The sequence below is a fragment of the Colossoma macropomum genome, unplaced genomic scaffold (assembly GCF_904425465.1).
Source record: "Colossoma macropomum unplaced genomic scaffold, Colossoma_macropomum, whole genome shotgun sequence".
Taxonomy (NCBI): Eukaryota; Metazoa; Chordata; class Actinopteri; order Characiformes; family Serrasalmidae; genus Colossoma; species Colossoma macropomum.
The window spans coordinates 33421390-33438245 of NW_023494810.1; the positions used below are offsets into that span (position 1 = coordinate 33421390).

General features: G+C 38.3%; 1 protein-coding gene across 2 annotated transcripts; it reads right to left on the minus strand.

Annotated features, from left to right (window-relative positions):
* Nucleotides 1-307: 307 nt before the first annotated feature.
* On the minus strand, nt 308-11855 carry LOC118799793 (myosin heavy chain, fast skeletal muscle-like). Of its 2 annotated transcripts, XM_036559836.1 has the most exons (39): nt 11655-11855; nt 10906-11049; nt 10649-10805; nt 10476-10503; nt 9998-10109; nt 9827-9919; nt 9670-9733; nt 9160-9258; nt 8968-9071; nt 8737-8875; nt 8529-8647; nt 8287-8436; nt 8029-8199; nt 7619-7925; nt 7337-7407; nt 7138-7225; nt 6922-7039; nt 6704-6827; nt 5972-6108; nt 5596-5851; nt 5271-5513; nt 4944-5120; nt 4709-4854; nt 4528-4618; nt 4032-4421; nt 3648-3774; nt 3449-3567; nt 3132-3328; nt 2842-3025; nt 2592-2757; nt 2358-2482; nt 1967-2275; nt 1681-1884; nt 1467-1592; nt 1216-1386; nt 1008-1112; nt 829-924; nt 568-699; nt 308-428 (listed from the first exon to the last, which is right to left on the minus strand). In XM_036559836.1, the coding sequence occupies exons 1-39, from the start codon at nt 11853-11855 to the stop codon at nt 408-410; spliced, it is 5811 nt and encodes a 1936-aa protein (XP_036415729.1). In that variant the 3' UTR covers nt 308-407. The 2 variants fall into 2 exon arrangements, with proteins under 2 accessions (XP_036415729.1, XP_036415730.1); XM_036559837.1 differs by lacking the exons at nt 10906-11049; nt 11655-11855 and having other exon boundaries at nt 367-430; nt 569-699; nt 9828-9919; nt 10649-10782.
* Nucleotides 11856-16856: the final 5001 nt, after the last annotated feature.

Consider the following 16856-nt stretch of genomic DNA (forward strand, 5'->3'; position numbering starts at 1 on the left):
GTTTGTTTTACAGATACATGCATTGAAGCCTAACAGTTGTTTTCATTTGAATCCTTTTTAATACTTCATTGCAACAGTGTTCCAGCTGTTTAAGAAATGTGAAATAACACTATACTGACTTTACTTTTTACCAGTTTACAATCTGTCCTTTTTCCTTTTGGTACTGAAGATAGGTTTGCATTGTGGGTCTAGTAATTCTGTGAACAGTTAAATGATGGATGTTACTAGAACAAATGTATCACATGAATGTTACTACAGTTTCTGTGTGAGTCCCTGTTTGACAAGGTGAAAAAATATAAACACTTGATTGTTTCCGTCAGTTTTATTGAACTAAATTTTGCATGGACATTAAACAAGAAATGCATATTTTATCATTGCTTGTTAGTGTCCCGTGTGGTCTTCACCCTTTATTCTGCCAACTCCTTGCCCTAAAACACATACACACGTTATTAGTAAAAGAGTGTACAAACAGCATTGCTAATTATTAAAAGTTAACTGTGATTTATGCCAAAAGCAGCTCATATGTTTCTAAGAATTTCCTTGTTTTTTTGACAGAGTAGAATTTACCTTTCCCGCATCTCGGCTCTTGGCTCTCAGCTTGTTGACCTGGGATTCAGCTATATCAGCACGCTCCTGAGATTCCTCCAGCTCATGCTGCACCTTCCTGAACCTGGACAGGTGAGTGTTTGCCTGCTCCTCCTGTGAGAGTGAAGTCAAGTCACATGGTTTAATGTTGTTTTTATGAGTGAAACATGTTCATCTGCATGGTCTTGTCATTCATTGTATTGCACTGCATGTACAATGCAAGACACATAATGGCACACTTACAGCTTCCTCAGCCTGTCTCTTGTAGGCCTTTACTTTGAGCTGCAGCTTGTCCACCAGATCCTGTAGTCTAGTAACATTCTTCTTGTCTTCCTCGGTCTGCAAAGATTGTGTTGATTTAATTTGTTTGGTGTAATAGATAGTCGTATTATAGTTTGTATGTTACTCAGTTAATGTTTTACCTGGTAGGTGAGTTCTTTCACTCTCCTCTCGTATTTGCGGACTCCTTTAACAGCATCAGCGCTGCGTCTCTGTTCAGCTTCAACCTCAGCCTCCAGCTCACGGACCTAGAACACAATGATTTTGGTGTTAAGTTTGTGTTGGCAACTAAAAAAGCCCTCTAACAAATCACTGGTTCTTCATTTTCACTGAATAAAGATTGTAGCATACCCTAGACTCCAGTTTCTGGAGCTGCTTCTTTCCACCCTTCATAGCAAGGCTCTCAGCCTCATCCAGACGATGCTGCAGATCTTTGACTGTAACCTCAAGGTTCTTCTTCATCCTCTCCAGGTGAGCACTGGTGTCCTGTTCCTTCTTCAGCTCCTCTGCCATCATGGCAGCCTATAAAATAAGCCATGTAATTGGTTTCTTTTTTTCCATTACAAAAGACACATGCAAAATCTATGCAGTTAAACACTCACATCAGTAATAGCCTTCTTGGCCTTCTCTTCAGCATTTCTCGCCTCCTGAACTGTATCATCCACCTCACCTTGAATCTGCACCAGATCAGCCTCAAGCTTCTTCTTGGTGTTGATTAGACTAGTATTCTGTTAAAAGAAACAAAAGTTAAGCCCTTCAGATGATTTGGCAAGGAATTTGAAAGGAACAGCAATTTTATGAGCTGGTTGAACTTACTTGAGAGTGCAGTAGTGCCACACGCTCACTGGCATCAACCAGCTCCTGTTCAGCCACTTTGCGGCCTCTCTCTGTTTGCTCCAATGCAGTTCTCAGCTCCTCAATCTCTGCCAGCATCAGGTTATTCCTGCGCTCCACCATGGCAACCTGCTCCTTCATGTCTTCCTGTCCTCTGACAGCCTCATCAAGGTGCAGTTGGGCATCCTTATGGAAAATAAATTGCAGTTATTCAGTTTCTTAAACTAGGAAGTTTATAAATTGAAGTGAGAAAATGTTGGAGGTTCACCTTGAGTTGTCCTTGAACATTCCTGAGCTGTTTCTGGGCCTCAGCAGCCTGACGGTTTGCATGGCTCAGCTGAATCTCCATCTCATTGAGATCTCCCTCCATTTTCTTCTTGACTCTCAGAGCATCATTTCTGCTCCTGACCTCAGAGTCCAGAGTGCTCTGCATGGACTCGATCACCCTCTGACTGTTCCTCTTGATCTGCTCCATCTCCTCATCCTTCTCAGCAAGCTTCCTGTCAATCTCACTCTTTACTTGGTTGAGCTCGAGTTGGATACGTAGAATCTTGGACTCCTCATGTTCAAGTGTGCCCTGAAGAATGATGTTAAATATTAAGCCGTTTATTGCAAACCAGTTCTACCTTTACGCTTACTTATGTTACGTATAGTGTTACCTCAGCTTCTTCAAGAGCCGTCTGGATTTCTGATTTCTCAGTCTCCACTGTCTTCTTTGCCTTCTCCAGCTCATGGATGGTCTTTCCAGTCTCACCGATCTGTTCAGTCAGGTCAGAAATCTCCTCTGAAATGAGAATTGAAAGTAATAATTGCTTTTTGTTTGTCTTGATTTATTTGTTTAAAAATATTTCTATTAACATTTGTATGTCCATGTTCATCTCTAAGTCACATACGCTGCAGATTCTTGTTCTCTCTCTTCAGGGTCTCCAGCTGGTCAAGAGCCTCCTCATATGAGTTCTTCATCTTAAAGAGCTCAGTGCTGAGAGAGCGAGTTTCTTTCTGAGCTCCCTCCAGCTCAGCCTGACCTTCTTCATACTTTTGCTTCCATTCTGCCAACACCTAGAAGGTAAAATTACACTTGTATTCAGACCGAACAATTTAGGTGTATTTTCATTGTTTACTTTTAGCCAACGAGCCCTTCACCTTGTCAAAGTTCCTTTGCTTCTTGTCAAGATTGGCAGCCAGTGCATTGGCTCTCTCGACATCAATCATGAGGTCCTCCACTTCACCCTGAAGTCTCTGTTTGGTCTTCTCCAAAGAGGCACACTTGGAATTCACAGCTTCAATTGATTCCTCAGCATCTTGTAGACGCTGGGCAAGCTTTTTCCTGAGAAGGTCAAATTGTGTAATGTAACATCTTTATCTAGCAAGTGTGTCTTTATCTAGAAAATGAGGAAATGTTTACTTTGTGTTACTGTTCAGCATTTACTAACTTGGCCTCTTCAAGCTCCTCAGTACGCTGGATGGCATCTGTCTCGTATTTGGTTCTCCACTGAGCCACCTCACTGTTGGCCTTGGACATTCCACGTTGCAGCTCCGCCTTGGCCTCCTGCTCTTCTTCAAACTGCTCTCTGAGCAAGTCACAGTCATGACGGGCTGACTGGACAGCATGAGCCAGGGCGTTCTTTGCCTAAAATTAAACACACATTTTTTGAAACTGTGCTTGTTGTTTTAACTTGATGATGCTTGACTGTAACACAAATGTGAAGCAAATAAAACGATGATATCAAATACTGTTTTTTAATAGTACCTTGACTTCCTCCTCAATTTGTCTCTTGAGTTCTTCAATCTGCTGTGTGTAAGCTTGTTTTCCTCTGGTCAGCTGAGAAACAAGTGCCTCCTTCTCCTCCAGCTGACGGCTAAATTCACCTTGGAAAAGGTTTGGACAAGTTAAGTCACAAATGCCAAGCAAACATTATTTCACCTGTGTTTTTTTTTACTCTAGTTACCATTCTCAGTCTGAAGTCGTGCTCTTTGTGCACTGATGTCATTCAGTTGACGGACATGTTCATCATTTTTAGCTTTGAGTTCGCTCAACTGGTCCTCAAGAGTACGGCACATCTTCTCTAGATTTGCCTGGAACATATACATAGTGAAATTAACTTAAAAAGATGGATGCTGGTACCTTGAGGATAAATATGTAGACCATTAACAAAAATTTCATTATATACCATATCCCATATGGAATGAAGTATGTAATCTTTCAAGCACATTTCAGGCAACTTGGCTTTGCTTTAATGTGCATAAAACAAAATATAAAGTAACTAAATACCTTAAATTGTTATCTAATACTTGTTATCTGTATTTCTTCTCTCAGTGTTAAATGAACACACCTTTGATTTTGCCACAGCCTCCATGTTACTGGACAGATCATCTATCTCCATCTTGTATTCACTCTTCTCCTTCTCCAGCTTCTGTTTGACCCGCTGAAGGTTGTCGATCTGCTCTCCAAGCTCAGCAACACTGTCAGCTTGTTTCTTGCGAAGGGCAGAAGCTGTGGCTTCATGCTGCAAGGTGGACTCTTCCAGATCACGCCGCAGCTTCTGGAACTCAGCCTCACGCTTTTTATTCATCTCAATCTGAGCAGCAGTGGCTCCACCAGCCTCCTCGAGCCTCTCACTGATTTCTTCAAGTTCCCTGGAGAGATCAGCTCTCTGCTTCTCAACTTTAGCACGAGCTGCACGCTCAGCCTCAATTTCCTCTTCTAGCTCTTCAATACGAGCCTGAAGGAAAGATTTTCAGTCATTAAACATATGTATTAAATATAGAAATAGATTAAGTTAAATGTAACTTAATTGAATGGTCTGTTTCTGCAGAGAGAATAATTACCTGGAGCTCCTTAATCTTCTTCTGAAGCTGAGCACCCAAGGACTGTTCATCTTCAATCTTGCTCAGAAGTTGGCTGATTTCAAAGTCCTTCCTGTTAGGAAAAAGGAATAGAATGGATCCTTATTTCATCTAATTTTACCAACCAAGCTGTTTGTCAACTACACTGTATGGTGGTATGTACTTTTTGATCTTCTCTTCAGACTGCTGCTTTTCATTCTCCAGGTCCATTATGGACTCCTGTGCCAGTTTCAAGTCACCCTCAAGCTTCCTCTTGGCTCTTTCAAGGTCCATACGGAGTTTCTTCTCTTGCTCCAATGAACCTTCAAGCTATAGTTTATAGAAACCAGAAATTCTGAGGATGGCACTGAAGAACTGTAGAATATGTTTATTGCATATATTGTTATGTTTGATCTTACATCGTCCACTTGTTGTTCAAGCTTTGTCTTGGATTTGGTCAGAGTGTTGACTTTGTCTTCCTCTGCCTGGAGATCATCAAGAGTTTGCTGGTGTGCCTCTTGGAGGGCTTTCTTCTCCTTGGTGAGCTTGGCAAGGCTCTCATCCTGAGAGGCCATCTCCTCAGTCAGGTTCTTCACCTGTGTGAAAACATTTTGAAATGCTAGATTATCATTAATTTACAAAGATTGCAAGAGGGCTTTCTCACATTATATATACCTTGCACATCTATAAAAAATCTATTCAGCTTTCACAGACTTTAACTGCATTGATGTGTATAAACTATTAACCTTGTTCTCAGTGGCATGTTTCTCCTTCTCCACTTTAGCCAAGGTGAGTTCCAGATCATCAATGTCCTTCTTCAGCTCAGAGCACTCATCCTCCAGTTTCCTCTTCTTGGCGGTCAGCTCAGCATTGATTTCCTCCTCATCCTCCAGTCTCTCATTTGTCTCTTTGAGTTTGGCCTCAAGCTGGATCTTGCTCTTGATGAGCCCCTCACACCTTTCCTCAGCATCAGCCAGATTCTCAGTTTCCTATCAGTTATAAGGATTTTTTAAGCATTTTAACATCATCCAACATCTAGTGAAATTCATCTACTTCATTGTAAATACTTACAGCTGTTACTGCCAGTTGCAGGTCATTTTTCTCCTGAAGTAGTGACACCATCTTCTCTTCAAGTTCTTTTTTCTTGGCCAGTGCCTTTGCCAGATCTTCCTTCATTTTCTCGTAGTTCTCTTTCATGGCAGCCATTTCTTTCTCTGTTTCTGCGCTTTTCAGAAGAGGCTTGACCTTGAAGTACAACTTCATCCATGGCCAGTGTTTCACATTCATGAATGAGCGGATGTTGTATTGAATGCTGTAGATGGACTCCCTATAATGAAGATGGCTCAGTTCATTATACTGCATTTTCAATTTTAAAACTATATCTTTATTATTTCAGTGTATTTGAATGTCCATGTGATGTCAGCCTGCTTTGTTAATCTAAAAATACCTCCTCTCCATCATCTTGACAAACTCTCTCCTCATAAGGTAGCCACGACACAATGCTTGAGTCATGGTCACCAGATTTGCTAGTTTCTCATCTCGCATCTCCTCAAGTGTACCAAGCAGACCAGCTTTGAAGAACACCTACACAGAGATTTTATAAAATGATTGACCCACCTTTTACTGTGCACCTACAAAGTATGTGTAACATATGCCTACACACTGGTAGAATTTAGCTCATGTTTGCTGTTATAAAGCATTCTGTACTAGCAGGGGGACCTCTTTCATTCGTGTTTGTTCTGGTCCACCAAGAAACATGTCAAAATGTCATCCAATTGACCACAGATATTTATATTCTCTGTGTATTTTTCCATGGACTGGCGACCTGTCTAGGGTGTATCCTGCTTTCCGCCCAGTGACTGCTCGGATTAACTTCAGCAACCCCCCTCAACAGACCTGAATTATTATTGAATTATAGCCTTGTATTGACTGGAAAGTTACCAAAGCTGAAGAAAATAGTGAGTTTAATCACTAGTAGAATTTGCACACTACCAAGTTTAGGACCAGTGTTTTTGCGAAAACCAAGTACCATGTTCCACCATTGCAGACATTGAAACAGATGTTATATTTCAGATAAGTAGTCAGTCATTAATATACATGAAATGAATTTTAGAATTACAATATGCAATATTACCATGTTATGAAAATAGTTTCAGCTAACATTAACAGTAACACTGACCTTGGTGTGCCCAAACTTGTACTGGGTGTGGTCCACATCAATGGAGCCCAAGAGTTTCTCTGAGGCTTTTTTATTGTCAATGAACTGTCCCTCTGGGATGACACTGGCATTCAAGACTTTGTATCTGTATAAAAAATGATGAATCTGTATATAGAACAGATTTACACTCATTTTAAAGCTGGTTTGCCTGTTTGAAATATTAACACTGTGAAAATAACCTTTGCTTGAAGTCACCATAGAGGATTCTGCTGGGGAATCCTTTTCTGCAGATTCTGATACCCTCCAGCACACCATTACACCTCAGCTGGTGGATAACCAAGAAGTTCTCCATCAGGCCTAGAGGGATGAGAATTATATTACAAAGTAAATGTTTTGTTTACGGTTCAGTAAACCCTTCACAGTTTGCAAGGAATCAGATTATTCAGGGTGTCTACCTGGAGTCTTGGACTCATTAGGAATCAAGCAGCGGACAAAGTGTGGGTGAGTGCTCCTCAAGTTGGTCATCAGCTTGGCCAAGTTCTCCTGTGAGGTTTTATGTTATGACAGTGTCTGTTAACTAAAGTTATGTAGATTGGCACATGCATCCTCTTCTAGTGTGTGTGTGTGTCTTATTTCGGTATAAAAGTGTTTTACCCTGAACAGAGCAGAGACAGTCTGGAAGGAACCACCCTTCTTTTTCCCCTTCTTGCCACCTTTTGCAGCATCTATAAATAAAAAAATTACACAATTAAACAAATTAATCTTTATGATAATATAGTTACTGCTGCAGATTTAAGCTGATTAGTATACACAAATAGAATATATAATTTGAAATGTATGTACTATTATATTTTTGTGCAGATTACTATTAGTTCTCAAAATAATGTTTAATTTCTTTTTTTTGTATGTATGTGTAAAGTTTTTTTGTCTCCTTACCATCAGCAGATGCATGACTTGCATACAGGTGGGACAGAAGTTTGTTTGCTGACTTCTGGTACAGCTGCACAACAGAGTCATTCAGGGGGTCTTTGTTCTTGTCCAGCCAGCCAACAATGTTGTAGTCCACAGTGCCGGCATAGTGCACCAGAGAGAAGTGGGCTTCTGCTTTGCCTTTGGCAGGCTTTGGCTTCTGGAAGGCGTTACTCTTGCCAAGATGCTGGTCATGCAGCTTGTTCTTGAAGGATGTGTCTGTTGCCTTGGGGAACATGCACTCCTCTTCAAGGATGGAGAAGATGCCCATTGGCTAATGGTGACAAATTTACACGAGACAGGGGAGTTACATGTCAGCACCTTTGTAAAGCTATTGTTCTTTTATTAAAAGTGCCCGTTGATTCTAAGCAGATTACCTTCTCAATAAGCTCAATACAGGCAGCCAGGTCCATACCAAAGTCAATGAACTCCCAATCAATTCCTTCTTTCTTGTACTCCTCTTGTTCCAGCACAAACATGTGGTGGTTGAAGAACTGTTGCAGTTTCTCATTTGTGAAGTTGATGCACAGCTGCTCCAAGCTGTTGAACTGTCATGATATAGTGATCAGACATATGTACAAGTTGTAAAAATCACAATTAAAGAAATTTGGAAATAAAAATCAGGGAAGGCTTACATCAAAGATCTCAAATCCAGCGATGTCCAGCACACCAATGAAGAACTGCCTCTGCTGTTTTGTGTCCAACATCTCATTGATGCGAAACACCATCCACAAGAACATTTTCTCATAGATGGACTTGCAAAGAGCCATTGTTGCGTTGTTGACCTGTAGAGTTCAAAAGTATGCTTTGTTACTTTGTAGGTATTTTTAAAACTTAAAACCTTCGTTCTTGTTTTGGTCAAAAAATAGCACATTACCTGAGGTACAGTCTGGCCTTTGGTCACAAACTCGTTTCCGACCTTCACTCTGGGGTAGCACAAAGCTTTCAGCATGTCAGCTGAGTTCAGGCCCAGAAGGTAGGCGATTTTATCAGCCACTGAAGATGTTATAATGTTTCTCATTAGGAACTGATGCAAATGCTTCTAATAAAGCCAAATAGATCTTGTGATTGTTTTTTGGATTTACCCTCAGTGCCATCAGGCTCAGCCTGCTCCTCTCTCTGCTTCTGCTTGAACTTCATGTTGCCGTGATGCAGCACAGCACCAGTCAGTTTGTAGATGCTAATTTTCTCATCAGCGGTGAAGCCAAGGATGTCAATAGCAGTCTGTGTTTGGTGAAACAGAGTGGACGGACTACTGAGAATGAGGCATATTTTTTTGAAAAATACCCACTGAAGTTCAGTGAAGTTGTACTTACATCTGTGGCAATGAATTCTTCCACATCGTTAATGCTCTTAACTGTGATTTCACCCTGGCTGATCATAGGGTAGTCATAGGGGTTGGTGGTGATGAGCAGTGCCTCTGTGTGAAAGGAAAAAAATGTTGATTTGTAAAATACCACAAGTAATCTGATGAAAAATGCTAGCAATAAGACTTTTAGATTCCGTACCAAGCAGCTCAGGCTTGTGTCCAGTCATGAGCTGGTAGAAAATGTGGTAGCTCCTCTCAGCAGACAGCTGGAAAGTGACTCTTGACTTTTCCAGTAGATCTGTCAATATGTTGATATTAGTAATAGTTACATTTACTGAAATGAACTGTGCATTCATTGTTTCAGTTGCATTTTTTCAAGACTCTCCATGTGCATGAATTGAAGAGACTAAAGTCCCTGGTGCATTTTTGCCGAGTTAATGAACAACAAACAACTGCAGACAGCATGTGGAGTCTTTGCTTGCCGCGTTGCACACATAGCAGCCCTTCTTTAGTTATAATTATAATAGTCCCCCACAGTTTTGTGGGTAATCTGGTCACTCTATTTCCACTACAGATTCCTATTCTGTTATACACATATCTCATGTTTATTTGCATTTTCACATCACAACATTGTGGGATGACACAATGATTCATAGAACAATAAAATAAAATAAAATAATAAAATTCACCAATAGTGACAGAAACGTACAGGTTTCAATATCAGCTGAGGCCAGCTTGCCAGTTTGTCCAAAATGAATTCTGATGAATTTGCCCTGGAAATTCAATACATTTTTAATTAGTTCAGTATTCTTTTGTATTTTATATTATGCTCTATGCAAAGTTTCAACTTTTTTGTATGTACTTACAAAACGAGAAGAGTTGTCATTTCTGATAGTCTTGGCATTACCATAAGCTTCCAGCAGGGGGTTGGCTGCAACAATTTGGTCCTCCAGTGAACCCTAGATATGATAACAGACATTTTAGTAAGGAGTTCACTCAGAAGTGTTCTGAAAATCCTGAAATAGTGATTCCCTTACCTGCATTTTGCCAGGAATAGGCTCTGCCTTCTTCTGTCCAGTCATTGCAATTATGGCAAAGTACTGGATGACACGTTTGGTGTTCACAGTCTTTCCTGCACCAGATTCTCCACTGAGGATAGAAGTAAACGATAATAAGTTTTAATAATAATGATCTTTGTTTTTAAAGGCTTTTACCAATTTTTGTAGATCTGTCATTTTCCTGAGATCTTTGAGAGTTTATTTTAACATTTTATCAAGTGGATCAATCGTCACATCAGCAAGAAGTACCTCAAAATGTTAAATCTGCTATATCTGCATATGCACTGAATATGTACAGAGAAAAGTGCTTGCTTAAGAGTGAGCTGGCTCCTCTGTAGTTTTTGGCAGTTATTGGTTTTAGATCAGATTAGCCCCCAGTCATTTGCATTGGTGATATCTTAGAAATAAAGAATGCTAATATAAAAGCTCCTTCATGGTGATATCAGGTTGCACTTACGTAATCAGGACGGACTGGTTTTCACGATCTAAAGGAAAACATTTATCACATTATTCTCAAGAACCCATTTTTACAGAAACAGTTTTTGCCATGACTTTGACTTACTTTCTCTTACTTAAACTGTTTTATTTGTAAATACTCTTTTCCATTTTGTTGTTCGAGGAATATCATACCAGTGAGCATGAACTGATAGGCATTATCAGAGATGGAGAAGATGTGGGGTGGGGCTTCAATTCTCTTTTTGCCTCTGTATCCAGTCACAACAACTGCATCATATACTGGGAGCCACTTGTAGGGGTTCACAGTGACACAGAACAACCCTGAGTAGGTCTGAAGTCAGAACAGAAACATTTCCAGAAGTGTAATTTAACACTCACTCTCTCTCCATATATATATATAAATGTATAATTCTTTTTTCGCATAAACCTACATAGATCATCCATGCTGCATAACGCTCTTTGAGGTTATACAGCACACAAGGCTCGTTCAGGTGGGTCATCATGGCCATGTCCTCAATTTTGTCAAATTTGGGAGGATTCATTGGATAGACATCATCCTCCTTAACTGTGAGGGTCTGTGAAAAAAAATTATTTTGATTAATTTGATTTATAATTAATATAGACCTATACAGTTTCTGAGAGATATACAGTGCATTGTATGAAGCATATACATGTATGCCTATATACAGGTCTCTTCACCATTATGATCAGGCTGAAATACATTGCATTACAATACATTCCTGAACAAATATTAATTTTACATTTTCAGATGAACAATATTATGAATACATCACTTATGAAACATATATAACATTAAATATCTCTTTGTATGTGTTGGATATACTCAGCAGTAACATTAACAAGCAACAATACTTTAAAAACTATGGGCTTCATTCACCAATATTTTCCAAAGCTATTCCTTAAATTTGTTCTTGAGAAAGATCCTAAGAACAAGTCTACATCAGATTCATAACGTGTTCTTAAATTGTAGAACTCTTCGCTCCTTTGTGGTTTTGAGCATGTGTAGATTCTGTTCTTACCTAAGTACAAATCTATATAAGAAAACATTGGTGAATGTTAGAATCTTCATGATACTGCATAACTGGGTTTTAGGAAGTACTATCTTCTTGTGCATGGTTAGTGAATAAGACCCTACAACCTCATAGGTGTTTTCACTTACTTTGTGGCACAGAGTTTCGACAGTGGCTTTGCCACCCTCTTTACTCTTTAGTGTACCCTTGAGGTACATCTCAGTGGGCTCAGCCACAAACACTGCAGTTTTAGCATCAAAGGGTCTGCTCTGGGCCTCAATCCTCTCCTTTTCTGACTTGCGGAGGTAGATGGCCGCCGGCCCAAAACACTCCATTTCTCCATCCCCCATGATGGTGTTTTACTGTGAAGACAATTCGTATGTTTGTCAGTCTTCTTTAAAAGACTACTTCTGGCTAGTTTAATTTATTCTTACGTAGACTAGCAATGTCATGCACAAGATGTTTGAGTAGAGTGGGGCATATCCTAACACCTAATATTTTAGTTGTTCCAACTTTTTTGGTAAGCTCAAATCATAAGTTACTTGTTTAAAAGAGGTTGCTTTTATAAAAAAGGATTCAGCTTTTTTATACAAGCAACCTATGATTTGAGCCTACGATTTGGGAACAATTCAGCCAAACCTACATAAAAGGGGATAAATATAATTACTTCAGCACAGTTCTGTGGCAAAGCTTTCCATGCATCAAAGCAAATGTGATAAGTGAACCACTAGCATTTTTTACATTTAGTATAACATCATATATCAGCACAATGAAACTGCACATATATTGTATTTACATGTTATCGGTTGTACTTTCTTGTGAATGTATGTACTTTGTTATGAATGAAATGTTTTAAATGAAATGAATTTATATGGGGACATCTGGAATTCTCACATTGTTTACTTTGGATGGCTTAGTTGTAGCAACATGTTAAATTAACCTCTTCATGTAGAGACTGCACTGGGTAGCTCTCACTGTAAGTTGTTTACTTTATCAGTACAGCGCTGTGTTACAGGGAGATTAAAGTAATGTAGTTGTGAATTCTGTGACTTACACACATCTCAGTTGTCGTAAAATGCTCATGATAAAAAACTTACTTTCCTAGTATAAAAAAAATATGATTAATCTTGATAAATATCTGACTGATTAAAAAAAAAAGATCACCGATGATGTTAGTATGAATATGAGATGACTGAAAGCACGTTTTCCTTGAACTTAATTAAATTCAGAAAAATATCTGTTACTGTTTAGCCCATACTAGGTTACGCCCCATGCCTCACTACTCACACCTTACCTTTTTGTTCCCAAGTATAGAAAATGGTGAACAGAAAAGGCTGTATATTCTGAAAGAAGAAAACAGTTGAGAAACAGATCAAAATGAAATTGGAGTCATATTATTAAAATTATCCAAGAAGATTTTTCTCAGAATTTGAACAATTGAATAATCCTAATCAGCATGTAAGACATCAGCATTCCCTCACCTTTGCAGGGTTCCTGGGCTAGCCTCAGTGCTTGGAGGAGCCTCTTATATAGCACCATTAATGTTCACTCAGCAGAACTTTCAGGCTATGTTTGGTCATGGATTCTTGCTTGTATATTTCCTCCCTAAGTGGCAATGATGATGATGTGCTCATGTATCATACTATGAAATACTGGTGTTCTATAGCAGTCACCGCAACGCTTTATTTTTATGCTTTTAGACAGAATAGTTCAGATTCAGGTATTTTACAAAAAGAGGTGAAACATGGTCTTCTTTTCTTTGTCTTGTTTGATCAATTTTAGTTTGATTACACTATCTAATAATTTTAGAAATAATATTGCATTAATGTAAGCTTGTAAAATGGTAGAAATAACTGATACAGTTTCACACAAATCCTAATATACTAGTATACTAGATAGTTTTCCGATGTAATGGACTTGCGCATGGTCCATATTTTCATTATGTTTTATTTTTAAATATGCATGCTGGGCAATATTAAAAGGATTCTAGGATTACAAGAAGAGTCTTCTTTTTAATGGATTTTGGCACTGAGGAAATCTTAGATCAAATTTGGAGAAGCTGTGATGTCACTGGTGTTCTGTTGCAGGGTCACTGCAACCTTTTCATGATATAAATAAATAAATTGCACTCATCATTCGAGGCAGAACTTTTATTGCTTTTTAATCTGTCGGTCCACCAGTTTTGAAGTCTTTTGCATTTCTGTATGTGTAAGTGCCATTTTTCATTAAACAAAAACAAGCAGCAGTCCTCTGGGGAATCATCATGATGTCTTTTAAAACAGTCTTTAAAGCAAGTAATCGCAAACTTCTATTTAAAAAAAAAGAAGAAATTAAAACACATAAGCTGTTTAATACTAAGTTTGTTTTGCCTCCTACTCCCTCATCTGTGTTTACCAAAACAGAATAGTAGGTTCTGAATTTTTGGTCAGTGTTTTGAACATACATTTACATAAGTGTGTCACCAAAAGCTAACTGAGCTGAATAAGAGGTCTAACCAAACAGAGTGCTCTGTCTTTTGCAAAGCAGAGTATTCATTATTATTATTATTATTATTATTATTATTATTATTATTTTAATAAAACCGAAGATTTATTACTAGTACCAGATTAAACCACTTATTTCCAAATGAAAGATAATATGTCCTTGGCAAAAGATTACTATGCAGTAAAAGTTCAGAGCCTGCTGCTTGTGACAAACTGGAATCAAACTGAAATTCTGAAACACTATATCTCAGTTTAATAAGCTCATTTGGAATTAATTCAGATATAGAAGCAGTCAAAGCCATGCTCTCAGAGGTTAAGAATTTTAGTCCATATCTGAAGGCAGTATAAAAGAGTTTAGCCAGACTCCCTAAGAGTTTCCCGGATGCTCGACAGCGGCAGTTTCTTAAGTAAGTCTGTTTGTGCATGTTTTTCTGTAATATTACACTTTTTCTCTTCATTGTAGATTAGAAGTATTCAGAGAAAGGGCTGTGAAAGTAAATGGGCAGTTGATGTAAGCTTTACATATTATTGTGCATGCATCATACCATTTTTTCCACAGTATCTGAAACTGCTGCATTATGTTGATCATTGTAATCTGATTACTGTTTAAATCTGAATAACTGGATTTCAGATGACTTTTCTAAATGTTTATTTTTGGCAAATTTTTAGTCATGCATTTAAGTTATAAAAATAGTGTTTTCCAATTACAATATTCATTTTGTATGCAATTTTTAGTTTTTTCAAATAGGATTTTCTACGGTTACAAGTCTACAAGTTTTGTGTGCATAGGTTATATTAAAATACAATTGTTTAGATAACACTGGGGCAGTAAATAATCACACTGAAGTGTCCTACTGATGACTTTCTGGGTTTCAAATGCCAGTCTTAATGGTCAGATACATGAGAGTCTTAAACTGCACTCCATAGCTGTGAGATCCTTCGGCTCTGAGCATGAACACTTGCTTTATTTTTAGACACTTTTTTTTTTTTTAACATGGCCATGCAACTTTGCCATTAAACTTATCCTGTCTTTTGGCTGTCTGCTGTTCTCGTTGGATATTTGTTCTGTGAGGTGTGATATTGTACTGAACAGTTGAAGTGAGGTTTAACTTAAATGACTAAGAATTTTAGGTGGAAATTTTGACAGATAATTATGTTTTGTTGTTTCATCTTTACAGCTCTTCGCTGCCGTGACTTGTCTTGCTGCACCTCTAGAGATAAGTGCTGTCCTGTTCATTAGTAGAATAAATTCTTGCTGTGAATAACATGCATAGATGATTTAATTAAGTTACATGATTATACAGAGTTTCAGTGGGGTTTAGGTCAGGGGACTGTGATGGCTATGTCAAAAGCTCTTGCTGTGGTCACTGAACCATTTTTTGTGGATTAAGGCATATGTTTTGGATCAGTGCCTTATTAGAAGATCCAACCATGGCCAAGTTTTAGCAGCCCGATTTTAATCTTATTTCAATTTTAAAATCCCATGGTACGTCTTGAAATCCTGTAACTTCAACAAGGTTCTCAGGGCCTTTGGAGGTTAAACAAGTCCAAAACATCATAGATCTTCCACCATATTTAACAACAGGGATGAGGCTCTTTTGTATATAATCATCTTTTATTTTACGCCAAACCCATTTTGAATATTTCTTGCCAAAAAAATGTTTTTGTCTGACTTTACATGGTTACAGTCAAGAGCCATGGGCTCCTTTACGCAGCTGGCTGAGGATCTGAGAATGAAGGTAATTGATGCCATCAAAGCAGGGCAAAGCTATAAAAAAAAAATTTCAAAGCACGTCTTTTTGTTTTGCACTAATTGTTGCCCTGCAGGTGAATATAGAGATCTGCTGTTTTTTATGTCACTGTTATTTATTATGAAATTCAAATGATGAAAAAGAAGTGAAGAAATTATGAAAATCAACCCACTTTTGTCTCAGTTGTGTATTCTCTAATCCCTGTTGAATCACATGGAGTTCTTCAAACTTCTTCTGAAGCTGAGAAACCATCTTCTCAGTCACAGTTGCAATTTAGGTTGCAACCTAAATCAGACATAAACTAAATCTTCTTTCTCTTGCTTTCTCCAGTTTCAGTGACTGGTGCACTGTGTTGGCATTTAAGCAGTACATGGGTATTTAAGAAGGAATGCATGGCATACAGTGACTAATTTGTGTTCTTTCTGTTTGGCGTAACCTTTAAAATAGATATACCTTATTAGTACTGTTTGTCCCTACAAATTTGGGAATTGTATGATTTTGAACATGACTAAAAATTTTTAGTAAAGCAGGGATTTCCAAAGATTTCCAGTATGTGCTTTTAACAGCTGTTTGGAAAAGATAATTGTCAAATCATCAACCACTTTTTAACACCAAAATGTAGTTTGCAGTGCTGCATAACTTGAGAAAATGTGCCCCAACTGATATTAAATAAGGAATTTTAAAAAGGAGTTATGATGTTGTCAGCACTTACTGTAAAACTGTAACTGTAATCAAATTATAAGGCAGCCGGTTGCACATCTGTTTTGGGTTAATTAATTGGGTTAATTGAGCTTGGCTTGGATTTCTCTAACTCAAACTTAGTTTAGTCACAATTTTCTCTGAACATTCTGCATATCAGGTAAACAGTTACACTACAGTTTAAATTGGGCTTACTAAGAAAACCCCCCACTAAAACAGCAAATGTGGGTGTCTCCTTATAAATTAATGTTTTTTTTACTACACTTTTATCCCCACCTGAGTGCTAGGACCCCTATTGCTCAATGTGATGTGAAAGCGAAAGATGAGAGCTCCCTCTTCTCTTCCTAGACTGCTGACCAAGAAGGGCTGTGGCATTGCCAGGATTTAAACCTGGAGTGCACAATTCAACATTTTATTT